The sequence below is a fragment of the Poecilia reticulata genome, chromosome 11 (assembly GCF_904066995.2).
Source record: "Poecilia reticulata chromosome 11, P_reticulata-male-v2, whole genome shotgun sequence".
Taxonomy (NCBI): domain Eukaryota; kingdom Metazoa; phylum Chordata; class Actinopteri; order Cyprinodontiformes; family Poeciliidae; genus Poecilia; species Poecilia reticulata.
In genome coordinates, this window is record NC_088840.1 from 21,283,761 (window position 1) to 21,300,341 (window position 16,581).

Consider the following 16,581-nt stretch of genomic DNA (forward strand, 5'->3'; position numbering starts at 1 on the left):
GCTTAATCAATAACTAAAATAATCATAAGCTGCAGCCCTGAACATGTCAACATGTGTAGTAGTGACTAATGTTTTTGTATTAGCTGCGCTTTTTCTAACCTGATGAAATAATTTGGTTTGTGAAGCTCTGATGTGAAGTCAACAAAGACGCCATCGTTTTGTGAAGACAATCATTTCCATATACGGTGCGTTTTGGTGCCAATATTGTCAGACTGAGTTTAAAACGATTTGCAATTTGCTTCGAGTAACTACATGTCAAATAGATTAAAGTTGTTCATAGCACTCCTGGAAAAGCTGAAATACTAAAACACTCTTGGATATTTTAACAGGAATTGAATAAACATCAGCAGAGTTTATGTTTTGAAGAGTCTTTGATCAAAGACAAACAAAACAGGCTTACAGTGCTGAGAAAAACTATTTCCCGTCTTACAGACGTCCTTCGTTAACCAATTAAATGTTTAAGATGAAATATTTTTTATAATCCAGCTGCTCAGTTTTTGGTCAGTTTAACCGGATTTAAAAATCAAGACTTTGACTAGGCCTTTTCAAAGCTTTTATTTGGTTGAGTCCTTCAAAAGTGGACTTGCTGTTGCATAACCCAAGTGTCCTTGAGCTCAAGGTCAAACTTGAGCTCAAGGACACTCTCCCAAGATTTTCTGCAGGATAGTAAATTGTTTTATTGATTACAGAAAGTTGTCCTGGTCCTGAAGCAACTTGCTAAGTTAAGTTTTTACACCTGATGTAACCAGATCCACACTTTCAAAAAGGTTGAAACTTTAGTCAACAGAATCTTTCCTAAAAGACTTGGGGGTCATGATGGTTTTTGGCCAGCAGTGGTTTTTGTCTTGAAACTTTCCCATTTACGCCATTTTTGCCTCGTTTCCTTCTTATTGCTGCTTTATTCTGGGTTCTTTTGTTACCTCCCGGATGAGTTCTTGAGATCTTGGAGTTTGTCAGCCATTCCTGGGAAGGTTCGCAACAGTTCCATGTTTTCTCCTTTTGCACATAGTGCCGCGTTTCCACTGACCAAATAATCATGCAAATTGGAATTACGACAATAAATTTGCTTAATGTAAGCACCGCAATTTTGAAAAAAAAAAAACTTACAAAAAACCAGGATGTTTTTTGTGCATCCTAGTTTTCTGTAGCAACAATTTATTTCCCAAAACTGTACTGGATACATTTTTTTGCATGAAACATGAAGCATGATCAACAACAGGATGTTGCTACGGGAGGAAAAGACAAAGAAGACGACGACAGGAAGTGATGATGGCACGGCATGTTTTAAATGACTTATTAGTGGAATCTCTAAAAAAGTTTAGTGCATATTTGTAATGGAAACATAGCTACTGTTTCCCCCGATTCATTCTTGAATTTCACTCATAAGGGCAAGATTCGTTTCTTTTTTAGAACTTTAAACCTTCTTCCTATTGTCAAATGTTCTTGATCCCTGAGTGTAAAGGAATGCAGTTTTCCCAAACTGTATAAATCACAGTTTATAACTAACAAAGAGCAGCAAGACGGGTTTCTCATTTTGGTTTGGATAACTTTATATTCCTTTAATAATCTGAGTTCCCACTTAATTAAGTGTTTACGTCCATATTCTTACAACTTTGTCACTATTTGTAAATAATCTGTCTTAATTCTTAAAGAGACATGCACACTGTACATTTTTTAATTGACCAACTCAGTTGCACATTGCTCTGGACTGAAGGATTGTTTATTTGTATTCTTCTATTCAATTAAATGTAAAGATAGTTTAAAACTTGCACTTTTGATTTTCTCTGGTTTTCGTTTTGGCTTATAGAAAAGTTTGATTAACAGTAACATTTAGATGCAAAAACAACAAAAAAGCAAAAACAGAATAGTACGGCGGTAAATTTACAGCTCCAAACCAGCTTTATATTTTATACTGCACATTGTGTCGTTTTTATTGTTGTATCGGAAACGACCAATTAAAGTGTAAAACGCCCCAGAGTAAATGGAGCAACGGAATACAGCTTCCAAATTTATCATAGAGAGAAATCAATACCCCTCTGATTGAAGCAGGAACTCTACAGCAGAACTGAAACTAAAATCCACTGCTTACAGCAAAGTTTAAAATAAAACCCCACAGTAAATCTATAATTTTATAAACTCTACAATCTGAGAACTTAACTGCTGCACAGATGTTCATTCCTGGTCAGAGGTGATTTCTTGTCTTTATCCAGCAAGAAGCTGCAGATTTACATTAAACCTCCACAGCAGCAGGATTCACTGTCACATACTGCCCCCTGGTGTCCGGACAGAACACTGCACCGAGAGGAGGAAGGCGCCTGCAATGACTGCAACCAGGTTTCTTTGTTTTTCCTACATTTTAATTGTTATGTGTACACATAACATCTGTGTACTTTTTTCTAACAGGTTTTTGACTTTCCAAACTCAAAATTTCTGATTTTTTCCAAGCAAATTTTCAACTTTTCAAGCTCAGAAAGTTCTTGTAATTTCTAGATAATTTCTGAGATTAATCTCAACTTTTCCAGAGTTTTGAGTCAGAAATTTACGCCCATTGTTTTCTCTCTGCCCCAATACTTTATCATAGTATGGAACCTTATATTATTGTTTAAATAAATGTTCTATATTAATAATTCATCTAAAACTTTATTTATTCACCCCAATAGTTTGTGTGTTTCCAATATATTTTCATATTCACTGAGATAAACTAATTTTATTTGTTTGTCTTGCCTTCGAGAGTTGACATTTTTTACATTTTGTTGTGCTTTCTTTCGTGCACCATGACAATAGAAGGGATTCAGATTCTGTTTGTTGTTTTCTTCTCTCGTCAGTCACCATTTGAGCAGAAAAATTATTCCTAAAAAAATCGGCATTATTTTTCCGCCATTCAAAAGTTGTTTGCTGTGTTGGTCTGTCACATTAAATCCCCAATAAATACAAGTACTGAAAATACATTTCAAGCACTTTAAGAAAATTTTTTATATTTTAATCCAAACAAATGAAGCAAACCAAATCACTGCTGTATTTGTAAGACCAAACAATTAAAGAAAAAAAAATTAAAAAGATCTTTAATTTGACTGATTAAATCTCAACCCCTCATAATGTCGGTTTTCCAGTGCAGCTGTATTTCGGTTAATCTCATCAGCCGTATCGCTTTCTGAATCCATAGTGCTGATGAATCAAGGCTTGGATTTTTAATGGAGTCGGAGCTTTTTACCACAGATTAAACATGACGTATAAAAACTGGAGGGGAGCGAACATCCACAGCAAATCATCAATCAATACGCAGCTCAAGGTGAATTCATCTCGTCTGGGTTTAACACGCCCTGCTGTGTTTTATGGACCCGACCAAACATGAAGGTCGGGGGCCTCTGATGGGTCGCCAGCGCGCTCGTTGTGTTCAAGCTGCAGCCTGGAAATCCAATTTCAAACAGAGGCTTCGTATGAAAGCTCAGTAATTCATCCGGGACGCACACACCGTCGCCGCCGCCACCCTGTCCGTGTGTCTCACAGATTAATTAAGAGGAGTGGGGGTGTGGGGGTGGAGGAGGTTCATCTCCTGCCAGGTCTGGTCTGAGGGAGATGGGCCGATAGAAAAGGGAGCCGAGGGACGGCAGAGCTGGTAATTAACCGCACAGCAGAGGCAACGTGGAGCTTTGAGCCTCCAGCAGTTGGTCACTTGGTGCCAATCAAAATCGGCTGAAGAAATTCAACTCCAACTTTGCTGGAGACTAGAGATGGAAATGATTCAGTTCAGATTGTTGGGGTCACAACGATTTCAGGACTGCTGGTGAAAAACTGACATCACAATAAATATAAAATCATGATCTAATCACTATTCTTATTTAATGTATTTTATTGGGATGTGACCGACCAACACAAAGTAAAGCATGAATGCTTTTCTTTCAACTTCACAATTTAGCAATACATGAACATTATAATGTGACAAAATGTAAAAAAGATAAAGCATTAATATGTTTTGTTTTTGTCATTTTCAGCGCCATTTGTTCATCATAAAAAGTTTTTTATTTCAGTTTACAAATTATTATACTGCTTTGTCGTTTGATTACTTGATGAAAATAAATAAAATTACATTTAAAAGTGCTACAATTGATCCAAATTGCCAAACTATAATGTATAACTGTATAGATTTTTTTAAAACTGTAATAGGGCAACATATCGTGGAAGATACAACTAATAAAATTCTAAATATTCAATATGAAATCAATGTGGAATTTTTTTAGGGCCTAAAAAACTGAGTAATAACATAAAATTATAAATTTTTGCGATTTATTTTCCACTCTTGCCTGTTTTAGGGTTAAAAAATAGTTTGCCCCCGAAACAAACTAAATATTTGACATTCTCGAGTTTATTCCCCCCAAAAAAGAACAGCTTGTGTTCCTATTTTAAATAACACGGCTCTGAAAAATCTGATTTGATGGATTTAATTTGAAATCACATGCCAAAGCGCAGCATCAGCGACATGCAGCGTCATCCTTTAGCAGCAGCCTCAGATACTCTGGGCCGTCGTGTCACTGTGACTTTAATTGAAGTGAACTTTCTGCGGCTCGGTTTAGCTCAGCTTCTGCATGTATTAATGAACGCTTTTAGGCTGCCTAATGGAAAACATTAACATTATTCATAATTTAAGCTTTAATGCACTTGATCTGTTGGAAATTCTCCAAAAGAGTGAGGATGTTAACTCTAATGCAGACACTTGACACTGAGATGGCGAGCTCTGTCGCTTCAATTATACATTATGGTGCAAAAGTTTTAAACCAGTGCTAATTTTTAACAGGCCACCTCCAGGCAGCCATCTTGATGAACAGCACTCCAGGCTTCCTGGAGGCGTTTTGAGTTTTTTTTTATTTTTATTTCATTAGTTTTCAAACTGGTTCATCTATAGCAAACCTCCACCCAGCAGTTTGGTAAACACTTTTTCTACCCAAAGTGTTTCTTTTAAGTAGAAAAGTAGCATTTTTCTCCCCAAAAAAACCACTGGTTGTCAAGACAACCAGCGGAATGTCAAGACTTCTTGCAATTTCATCAAAAAACTTTAATAACAAAACTATTTATTTACCCAAACAAAATTTATCAATCTGTTTAGCTTTTAAAGAAAATATTCCTGTGAGTTTTTAAATACATTGTTATTTTAAGTGTACAAATTAGTATTTTCTTGATCGGGTGAAAAAGGCCCTAATGCTAATTGTTAGCAATGAATGGGATTCTCCATAAAACTTAGCACAAAGCTAGTAGTAACCTAGCTACTAGTAACATCTTTTGGTAACCTAGCATTACTTTGCAGATGCTAATTGTTTTATTATAAATGTAGTTACATCTCATTAAATTGGAAAAGTTAGTTATTATAGTAACTAATTTCTAAAACTTAAAAATGATATAATATAAAATACGGTTTCTCAGAAAATCGTACTACTACATCAGTAAATGGAAAATAAAATGGTACAGAAATGTTAGCCAACTGAAAACTTGATGAAATCCAGTAGATCAACAGAAAATCATCACCAACTGGAAACAGATTTCATACTGCGTCCGTCCACTCTTCCTCCAGACTCTGAGGCCTTCATGTCCGAATACAAAGCAGATTTATTTTAATCCAAAATTGAACGTCGGCTAAGAGAGTTTTAACCCGAGTTGTGTGAAACATCTATTGGTCCGAACTCTTGAATGTGCTTTGCTTCTAAATCCTCTTAAGTTATTCTCTTTTCCTTTGACTCATTTTTTGTATCAATATCCTCGTACACAGATCTTTTTTGTTTTTTACCGGGCAATTGTCAATACAGAAGCCATAAAACCTGTTTTAGTTTGTCTTCTACAACTTTCCAATTGTCTGAATAATTTAATTCTTATGTTTTTATTGAGAGCCAACCATAATCAAAATTAATTCTAAAAGAATTGAACTCCATCACAAGTTTAAACTTCTTAACTGCTGAAATAAATTAACCATTATAATTGAATATTATAAGCTGCCTCTCTATTTCAAAGTATATAGGAAAGTCTTGCAGTGTATGTTCAATCTAAAACATGTTTATTTGTTCTTAGTGTAGCTACAGGTTTCCAATGTTTTCATATGAGAAGCACAAGAAAAACAGACTGAAGCCGCAAAGTTTCCCCCTCCATGTTGTTTATCAGTCAGCCAGACTCTGCAAGAACGTTGACAGAGAAAATTGACTCTTCTTAAAGTTACAGTATATTACCAGTGATGACATTAAATAATCCTTAAAGCTCTGCTTTGACAATTCAAAGTACAACATGTCTACCAGTACCAGTTTTATAGGGGAATTTCTACTCATATAATCTGGTTTTCTACCCATATAATCTGGTTTTACTCCAGTACCAGCAGAGAAAGACAACTATTTTTGTTCTGCGCAAATACGTTCCTGAAAAGGAAGCGCACCTTGTGTTTTAAACGAATCAGAGGCTCCGTCTGGTTTTTAAGTGGCTCATCCAGGATTTACACCAAGCCCTTTTCTCACTCTAAGTGCTTCCACTCGCTCAGACTGACAGCTGATTACCAGATGTTTCACTCAAAGAAAGGGGAACATGAGCATGTGTCTGTGCATGAGAAGCAGCCGCTCCTGCCTCCATCCCAGCATCACTCTATTACTGGAGATGAAGTAAAGGATCACTGTGTGTTCCTGATAGCACATCTATACATGGAGCAACAGCTCATAGACTTGCAAAACAGGCTTTTATTGTCCTTTCCTGGTTTATTCAGAGTCAGAGCTGTGACTTAAACAATGGTTTCAGATCCAGTGATCAATAGAGACCATTACTGAAGTTGTTTGAACACAAACTAGGGATGCAAGTTATCAAAGTATGAGTTGGTCTAAAGTTTATTTCTATGATCCATCAACTAACAATTACTTGACAGGCAGACATTTTTTTTATCCATCTTGCATCAAGGAGGGTGTCTGTCTTTCCATAACATGAAGGGCTACATTTTCTTATAGTACTGAATTTTAAGACTTAACACTGACTGAATAAACAGAGAATTTTGATTAAACTTAGACATATTTATAAAATATAAAGACAGGAGCCTCCTAAGATGCTAAGGGTACAGAAATATTAATTATGTAATATTTCTGTAAATGAGAAATACAGTCTGTGGTCTCTTAAATTAATGTTAAAACTTTGCTTCACTACAATATTCTAAATCTAAAATCAATACTGCTTATTATGATCATGGCTTTTTTCTGTCATGTTACAATTTATTTGCATCATCCCGTTCGCTTTTCTGCTACCACATCCTCGCCTTTGTAGCACGTCAGTAATTTTTAAAATAAAACGTTGACGCTGTTCCGCCATGAAGCTCGGCTGAATAAAGTGAAACTTAAGGGTCTTGCCGAATCTTTTAATTTCAAAACAAAACCGCATAAAGTGCATTTTGCATCTCAAACCGGACTCTCTTCGGACTGTTTTCCCTTCTACTTGTGGTATCATCTCGGCCATCTTTGTTTCTTTATCAACGGCTCGGCTTGAGAACGACCAGTGGCGCCCACTGCTGGATGGCGGCCAAACGACAACGCTAACAGGTCTAACGGACGTTACTAGCTAATCGAATCATTTTAACTAATCTGAATCTAATAAAGTACTTAATTGTAAGTCAACTAATCGTTTACACCCGTAAAACAGACAAGAAACACAAATGTCTTACCCGGGTCAGCTCGGACTCAGACACGGAGCGGTGTGGCGGGGAGCGGCGGTGGTACGAAGGCCGGCGGAGGTCCGGGTAACTCGGGCTGTCGTCGTCCAGCAGGACGGCCTCGGCGTCCACCAACTCCTCGTCCTCCTCCAGCTGAGAAGTCATGTCCTCGGGACGCAGCTGGTGGTTGATGCCATTTTGGCTCAGGTTGCAGTGAACAGCTGGACGGGTTGGAACATGAAGGAAAAAAAATAAACCAAGAGGGAGCAAAAAGTCGACATTTTCTCCTGAAACCAAAAAGCTTAACCGAAGCTGTATGTATAATATGGTTAATTTGCAACAATGTGAGAGGATGAGTATGACAGAAAAGTTTTTAAAAATTAAAAAATGACAAGTACAAGCACTGAGTCTGAGTAATGACTGTTTTCAAATTATTTCACATTGAAACACCCGGATGTCCACTAGATGGCAGCAGATGGTGAGAAATAGAGAATGGTCCATAAGCACGTCACAATAGGCAATTAATCGCATTTTAAATTAAATTTAAGTCAATTATTTCCATTCTGATCAATAGTTTTAAGGGCAATTGTGTTTACAGAGACACTATTATCCATTTTTTAAAATGGTTTCTGTTGTGTGTGGTTTTAATTTTTTGTTTTATTTACCATTTCTGGTTGCTGTGTTTTCTACGACAAACTGGCGCAAGGTGAACCCTGCCTCTCACCCTCCCGACCCCACTAAGGGACAAGGGTGTAAAGAAAATGAATGAATGAATGAATGAATGGTTGCTGTGTTTTGTTTTGGATATTTACAATATCTTCCAGTTCCATTGTTGAGTCTTTTTTTTCTACAATTAAAGTTTATTGATGTTTGAGAGGACAAACTTGCATTATTATGCCATTATCAATATATTACTTGAAAATTGTGTCAAAAAACAATATGTTTTATCACAATAATTACTGGAACAATCTGTTATGGTGAGAGTTTTTGGCAGAGATAGTTCAGATCATTTTATTTAATGAAAAGTGGCAAACTCATGGAATATTTAAAACTCAGATTACAGATTACAAAGCAAAAAGAAAAGCTAAGAAAAGTTTTGAAATAGAACTGAACATTTTAAAACTATTCAAGAATGAAGATCAAAAATACAACATTTTAAATCATATTTTTCTCCTACAGTTACATTTTAAAATGGGGTTCTATGGAGCTGGTATGAGCTGTCATTATCTTACGTGTTGTTGATTTTCATCTGAGCGACCTCAGTTTGGTGAAACATTAAAAAATAAACAATTTAAAAAGCAATACATTTCTTTAAAAAACAAGATGCTGGGGAATGTCCCAGAGTGTGTGCTGAAGTTGGTCAAATACAATTTTTTTTATCTTTATGACAAAGAACCTGGTGTGTTTTCTAAAAGCTCACAGTAATATGAATGCGTTTGAGTACTTGTAATATTGTATCAAGTTTTTGTATCATGTCACAATAAGCAATAATTAACTGCATTATAAATTAAAACTCAATTTCCATTTGAATGATGCATCTCTTTGCCTTCTCTTTTTCTACCAAAAACTGAATGAGCAAAAGTCTTTGGTGCTTTGTGCTTTTGTTGAAGAACATTTTTGTTTACAGAGACTTCATAATTCACTTCATTAGTTGTTCCTGTTGTTTTGTGTCTTTATTTTGGATATTTAAAATGTATTAAATATTCATTAGAATTTATTGATCTTTAATGTGTTCTTGCATTATTATGCCATTATACATTACATGAAAATGGTCTCAAAACAAGTTTTTTTTTTTTTTAATCTCAAATACTTATCGTTCAACAACAGTTAAAGAATGGTTCTTAAACACAAAAGATTCATTGCTTGATAAAGAACAGGAAAAATATCTGGAGATTGTTTGAATCATGTTTTATGTAAACTTCCATTATTTTCCCCGTTTCTCTTTGGAGTATTTATTTTTAGTCCTGGGTCTCTATGAAGTGTGAGGCCAAAGCACTATTTTAGTTCCATCAGGCGGCGAGGCGAACACAGAACCGACAGCCAGCAGTGTGACTTGTTACGTCTGACTCAAACAGACCATTTGTCATCATGCAACCTGCCCGCTTGTTCTGAAAGCGCTGGCAGGTTATTTATGAGAAAGCAGGAGGCAAAAAAAAAAAAAAAAATCCTTTTCATCACACCTGAAGGCTGCTTCAGTTCCTGCTGCATCTGCGGGTCAAAGGTCAGAGGAGCTGCTGCACCTTCTGCTTCACCGAACAAGCCAAGAAGAGTGTGTGCATGAAATTAGAACATTGAATTTGTTCAGTGAATCATAAGATTATATATCAAATATGAACAGTAAAATGTTCCTAAGCGCGTGGTAATCTCTGGGTTTATAAAGCTGATAATATTCCGGCTCTGCGCTGGTCAAACACAAAGCAGTGAGCCGAAGAAAACAAAGAATCTGAGAGGGATTTCAGTCTGCTGCAGCAAGTCTGACACAATTTAGATCAAACTACAGCAGCTGTAGTTTGTACGAGGAGCTGGAGAGTCGGATCCACTCTGGGTGGTCCGCTCTGCTCCCCTAAGCACAAACACTCTGAAATCTGCTGAATCACTTTTTAATTAAAAATATCAGCAGTTCTGCCAGCAGGCAGTTTCTGGATGAACATTAGAGCCAGGCCTGTCGCGATGGCAACAAATTTTACTGGCCGATAAATCATCCAAGAAGTTATTCTGATAAACGACTATCGTTATTTTGAGACCATTTTTAAGTAAGAACACATTCAAATTTAATTATTTACTCTCTGTAATCAAAAATATCCTTCAAAAGAAGGATAATTGAGAACAAAGCTCCAGACAGAAGACTTTTATCATCCAGCTTTTGGTACAGAGCGAAAGCAACAAATCATGCAAATGGAAATTATTGAGTTTGTTTTAATTTATCATGCGATTAAACGATTTATTACTTTTTGCGACAAGCCTAATTAGAGGTCTAGAAAGAGAAATGATGACAATTCAAACATAAAATTTAAATATATAACTTTCGATAAAGTATTTCTCCAACCTGTACATCTTAAGCAAAGTCAAGTAAACATGTTGGAAAATATATTTTACATATCCTCAATAACAATATTAGTTATTGGTGTTTTTAAATGTGCTGTACTGGTGCAGAGTTTTAAAATAAATTTGGAATTGAGTACATTTATGTCTGTTTTTAAAAACAAAAATAAGAGTTGGTTCAGCACTGTTTTTGTGTTTGAAACCGGCCCGGTTTCAGTCGATACTAAAACTCAGATATCGATATCGGAAGTGGTGCATCACTAATTTTTCATGTTATTTTTGTGTAAAACAGCAAAAATTTGACTTTTCTTTCACGCATTTTTTCCACCTTTAGACTCAAAAGGCGAAAGAAGCTTTAGACTTTCCAGCGTTTCATCGTCTTCTCCACCAGCACCAGCCTATAAAGTTACGTTTCATTTTTCACTCTTGAAGTGGAAGAATTGATGTTTCTGAAACAGCAAGTTCCTAATTATGCAGAAATCATCACTAAGCGAGTCTGAATACCGTTTATCATGATGTCATTTATTCTGTTTTTGTTGCCAACAAATAAAAACGGAAGTAGACGCTCTGCAGAGCCTCCATGAGACGGTGGAGTCTCAAACAAACCCGACTTGAGATGCTTGGCACGAAGCGCCGCTTCCTCTCATTGGCTCCTTGTTCCCTCTCTCCTCCATCCCTCCTTCCTCCCCCCCACCGACTCAATTCATGACTGGTGTGCAACCTCGCAGTGGAGGAGGGATGAATTATACATCCTCTGCTAAGAGGGTCTGAACAATGCAATGAGCCGACCGCGGAGACAGACGGATGACGAGATGATAAGAAGGGGAGCTGGGGGGAGAGGAAGGACATCTGCAGCGCTATTTTCATCGTTTTAGGCAAAAAGAAAAGAAGGAAAAGAAGGGTGGGCGGCTGGCGGAGGAGAGGATGGAGAAATGTCTTTTAAACAGCAACAGTTGCTATAAATAGCACGATTACATTCCCTCTGTTCTTGCCGACATGCGCTGTGAACGCATCACGTCTGCCTTCATTCTCCACCTTTTCTTCTAATCCGTGAAATTTACAGAAACAGGAAGTGAACGAAGCTGGGAAAATGTCAGAATCCAGAACTAAATGAGAAGAACTGAATCGTTTTTTCATTACTGTGTCTACAAGCAACTGGTATCAAATCAGAAAAGTCAACACCAACAGTAACTCCAGTTTATGTGGAGTAAATTATGAGAATACATGGATTTAAATCTTACATTTTCAGGCAAAAAATGTAGGTTTGAATGTTTAATATGTTGCATCTATGCTATTTTTAGAAGTAAAATATTAGATTTCATAAACAAATTTAATTGAAAACTGCACAAACTGGTGAAATGCCATTAAGTTTGATTGTTAATTATATCCTAAAGCCGTAAACATCCTGTAATCAGGTCTATATGTGTTTCAGTTTTATTGATTATTTTGTTTCATTTGTACAGGAAGAGGGAACATCTCTGCAGACCACACATATACTGGACATGAACCGCTAAGACTTAAATTCAGATCTATATAAATTAATAATAATAAAAACAGTTTCCACAAAGGGATTTTTTCCTCCTCCAGCTGTTTTTCTGACGAACACAATTAACTTCTCCTAATGATCAGAATAGTCAATTATTCTATTATGAAACAAAATGAGCCTTTTAAACGATATTGAGTAATAATGTAAAATAATGCTAAAAAAAATAAGTGTTTGAGCGAAAATTTTATAATATTACCTCAAAATAATTTAAATATAACAACTGAAGCCCATAAAGTAATAACGGAACATAAAAAAATATTTTTTTCCAGTTTTGAGCAATCTGGTAATAAAAAAAAGTTTTATTCAATGTCTCAGGTGACTCTTAATTCAGTTCAATTAATCAATTACTGTTAAATATGTCTGACAGTCTGATAACTACAATATAGTTCAGTCTTATGAGCTTATAATATAATAACTGCTTAAATTATTGGCAAGTCCTTAAAAAATGACTCCCAGAATGAGCAAAACTATCACTTTATAGGCAGATATCTCAATTATTGGCTGTTAAATTGGCTTAATTAGACATGAAAGGCTTTTTAATATTTATTATTATAAATTTTTATGAAAGTTTTACAAAATAAAACCCATCAATAAGCGTTTTAACACCAAAATCATTGTTTCTAACCCCGTTTCAAAGTAAAACTGACCGGCTGAATAGTTTTTCGGTGCCAGCAGTGAAACAGTGAAAACGAGCAGCCGAGTGTTTTCGTCTTATCGAGCAACCGGGAGCCTAATCCCATCATTACCTCCACAATTACAGAGTTCTCCGACGCGTGACTAAATACTGATTAAAAACTTTCCCACTGCACTAAAAAGTCGAATGAAAGCAGGTGTTAGAGCAGGTTTTATTCAGTTAATGTGGCAAAGAGTCCGGCTCAGAGAAAAGAAATCACTGAGCTGATGATGAGGAGGATGAAGATTCTGGGGGAAACAAGTTCAGCTTTTTTACCCGCAAAGATGTTTCTAAGCAAAGTCTACATAAAAGAATTATAAGCATTTTATTATGACTAATATATCATGTTTTATGTTGCATTCTAATACGGTGTACACAGAATTATATATTAAAAATTTTATAAAATTTTGGCTGGCTGGCTGGACGACTGAACAGACGACTGAACGGACAGTCGGACGATTGGACGATTGAACGGACGGACGGATGGATGATTGAACGTACGGATGGATGGATGGATGGATGGATGGATGACTGAACGGATGGATGATTGAACGAACGGACGGACAGACGGATGGATGATTGAACGGACAGACGGATGGATGGATGATTGAACGGACAGACGGATGGATGGATGGATGATTGAACGGACAGACGGATGGATGGATGATTGAACGGACGGATGGATGGATGATTGAACGAACGGACGGATGGATGATTGAACGGACGGATGGATGGATGATTGAACGAACGGACGGATGGATGATTGAACGGACGGACAGATGGATGATTGAACGAACGGACGGATGGATGATTGAACGAACGGACGGATGATTGAACAGAAATGTTTTGAATCCAGAAAATCCAGATAAATTAAATCCAGGAAAATTTTTTCTCTTATTTATCCAAATTTCCATTTCCTGTTAAATTTCAGTTTTAATTCTGTAACAGAAATCTCAGTAAATATTCCTGAATTTCAGGACGGAGTCAGAACTTCACACGCAGCCAGCTTTCCCTGTGAACTCTGGCTGCCTTAATGGGTCCAAACCCAGATGAAAGGAGACAACAGAACCAGGGCGACGGCAGATTTCAGCCTCCGTTCCTCCTGGACGCTTCCAGCCTTGCACAGCAGGAACCGGTTCAAAGCGAAACCAGAAGAAGATCCATAATCAAAAGTGAAGTCAGGTTCAAAGTGATCTCTCTCTCTCTAACAAGAATAAACTCTCAGGGAACCGAAATGAGTTCTGACTCTGAAGAAAAGCCAAGAAGAGAGGAAACCAAAGCGAGCAGCTGTGCGTGTTAGAGACTCTCTGGGATTTAAGGAGATGGACGAGCAGCGACTCTGACAGCTGAGTCATCTGCACAGCTGCACGTCTTCCAAAATATTCAGCGCGGATTTGGAGACCGGTTTCCGTCTCGCAGCTGGGCGGAGAAAAAAAGAGAAACAGTGAGCTAATCAGCTGAGGTGCAAACGTGTTGATTGAACCGCTGAGTTTCCTCCATCTGTTTTCCGTCTCCACGTCTTAAAACAAACACAAATCTGCACACACCCGCAGAGACGGGGTCTGATTATTCACAACTTCACCCCATCAAATATATGCGGCGCTAATTCTCACCCAGTTTGATCTGAGGATGTTGGCAAACTCAGCAGATCTGAACTCGCTCACAGAAAATAAAATGTTTTACAGATTTTTCAGAGGAAGCGTGGCCTTCAGAGTGAATGATGGAGTGTTAGGGACACACTAAGGAAAAAACAACATTACAGGAATAAACTTGTCAGAGAATAAAGTCAAAATAATGAGAGAATAAAGTCACACTACGAGAATAAAATGAAAACAATTTGATTAAGACAAAATTTTCAAGTATTATGAAAATAAAGTCAAAATAAGAAGAATAATGTAATAAAATAGTCAATATTTTGAGGGAAAAATATTGATGAATAAATATTCATATAGTCAATATGAAAATGAAGTTATGATAGTCATATTTCAAGAATTAAGTTATAATATTAGGAGGATAAAGTCAAAATATTTTGAGAATAAAGTCAAAATAAGTTGTACAAAAATAGAGTTGAAATAATGAGAATAAAGTTGCAATATTTCAAGAATAAAGACATATTACTACGACTTTTTCCTGCTTAGATCAGTTTTTTGTATCACTAAGCATCACTTTGCATTCCACAGAAGAAAAAAAACAATCTATTCTGTTTGCAAAACGTTATGTTCATTTTATTTCCAATCCCAAAAAGAGAGATAGAATGGAGGTTATTTAAACGCTACTGCAAATTCACAAAAGTAAATATTTTTCTAAAAGCATAAGATGCCTTTTCGTGACATTTACACCTCTAATGAGTTTGTTTTGTCGTCTGGATTGAGAGAAAAATTGTTCTTCAAATTATAAAGATTGCAGGTCCATGTTCTTTGTCCTTTAGACAGAAGCTCATCTTGAAAAAGCTTTAAAATGCTGAAGAAAGTGGGACAATTTTCTCTTTTTCCATCGCTGCCTTTAAAGGCTGTTTGTGCAACATTAAAATTCATGACCCGCCTCTGCAATTTGGAGGTGGAGTGCTCTCATGTGACTCTCATTCAGTGGGTCACCACTCATGCAGTCATCGAATAAAGCAGAGTTCAGCTTCAACACTTGTGTCCAATTAGTTACTTAAATCAGAGGTTCAAACTGCTTTATGCAAATGATTAGAGTCTGATTTACAAAGTGGGAGCAACAAGGCATAAATATTAAACTGAGCTGCATAAACTGAGCTTGAATCAAACCTTTGATATGAAAGTAACGGCTGTAGGGCATCAATTCAGGTCAAAATTTGCAGCATCTGAGTCGGAAGGAAAATGTCTAAATGGAAAATATAAATTTTGTTCAAAATTTCATCAAAAAGGCACAAAATAAAAACTACATTTAAGAAATGTGGTTTGTGAACTAAGCTAGTTTTAAGGAATCAATTTCACAGAAATTACCCTGAACCTTTGTGGCAACTGTTTGTTTCAGAGCAGCCCTGCCCCACTCAGCTCCTTCAGACTAGCCAGCAGCAATTAGCAAACACCTGGTGGAATATCTGCTGAGCTCATTATAGGAGCTGCTTCTCAGTGAAACACTGGTAAAAAAAAAAAAAAAAAAAAAAAGCTTTGGAATGGTTAATAGAGGAGTAATGTGATGACTTCCTGAAGATGGAGTTTCATTAAGAGCTGAAATTTTTAAAGAGACAGATGCCCAATTTGAAGGCGTTAAATTAGGAAGTAAAATTTCTTTCAAGTCATATCAGATTTTTTTTGTAACTGAAGTTATAATAGTTACTTGATCATAAAATGGGACTAAGAGGCTGGAAAACACATAATACTGCAGCTTTAAGAACTCAAATGTGCTGGTAAAACTAGCAGAAACCGTAACGCTTTTTAAGACCTCTTTAAGAAATTTAAGAGCTGAATCACAACTGAAATGTATAAAATAAAATCACATATTTTATATGTAGTGTTAAACTTTTTAGCACACGATGAACGCAGCATCGTAACAGAAGTGAACAAATGGGAAAAAAAACAAACGTCCATCCAACAGGCGATAAACTTTCACTTTAGCCATGATGGATGCAAAAAAGCTGGATAGTCGCTCATATTAGCAGCTAACTAGTGTTAGCAGCTACCACCTCGAGTCACAGAA

General features: G+C 36.5%; 1 protein-coding gene and 1 long non-coding RNA gene across 5 annotated transcripts in view; one reads left to right on the forward strand and one right to left on the reverse strand.

The window, feature by feature from the left end:
- Positions 1–16,581, reverse strand: part of samd12 (sterile alpha motif domain containing 12) — a 145,494-nt gene that overhangs the window by 111,057 nt on the left and 17,856 nt on the right. For all 4 annotated transcript variants that reach the window (XM_008422740.3, XM_081612365.1, XM_017307287.2 and 1 more), the window contains exon 2: positions 7,670–7,878. In XM_008422740.3, coding sequence (XP_008420962.2) covers positions 7,670–7,878 — 209 coding nt within the window. The remainder of the gene's footprint in view (positions 1–7,669; positions 7,879–16,581) is intronic.
- On the forward strand, positions 7,296–7,930 carry LOC145553629 (uncharacterized). Its single transcript, XR_014089687.1, has 2 exons — positions 7,296–7,547; positions 7,648–7,930. It is a non-coding gene; the product is annotated as an uncharacterized LOC145553629 (long non-coding RNA).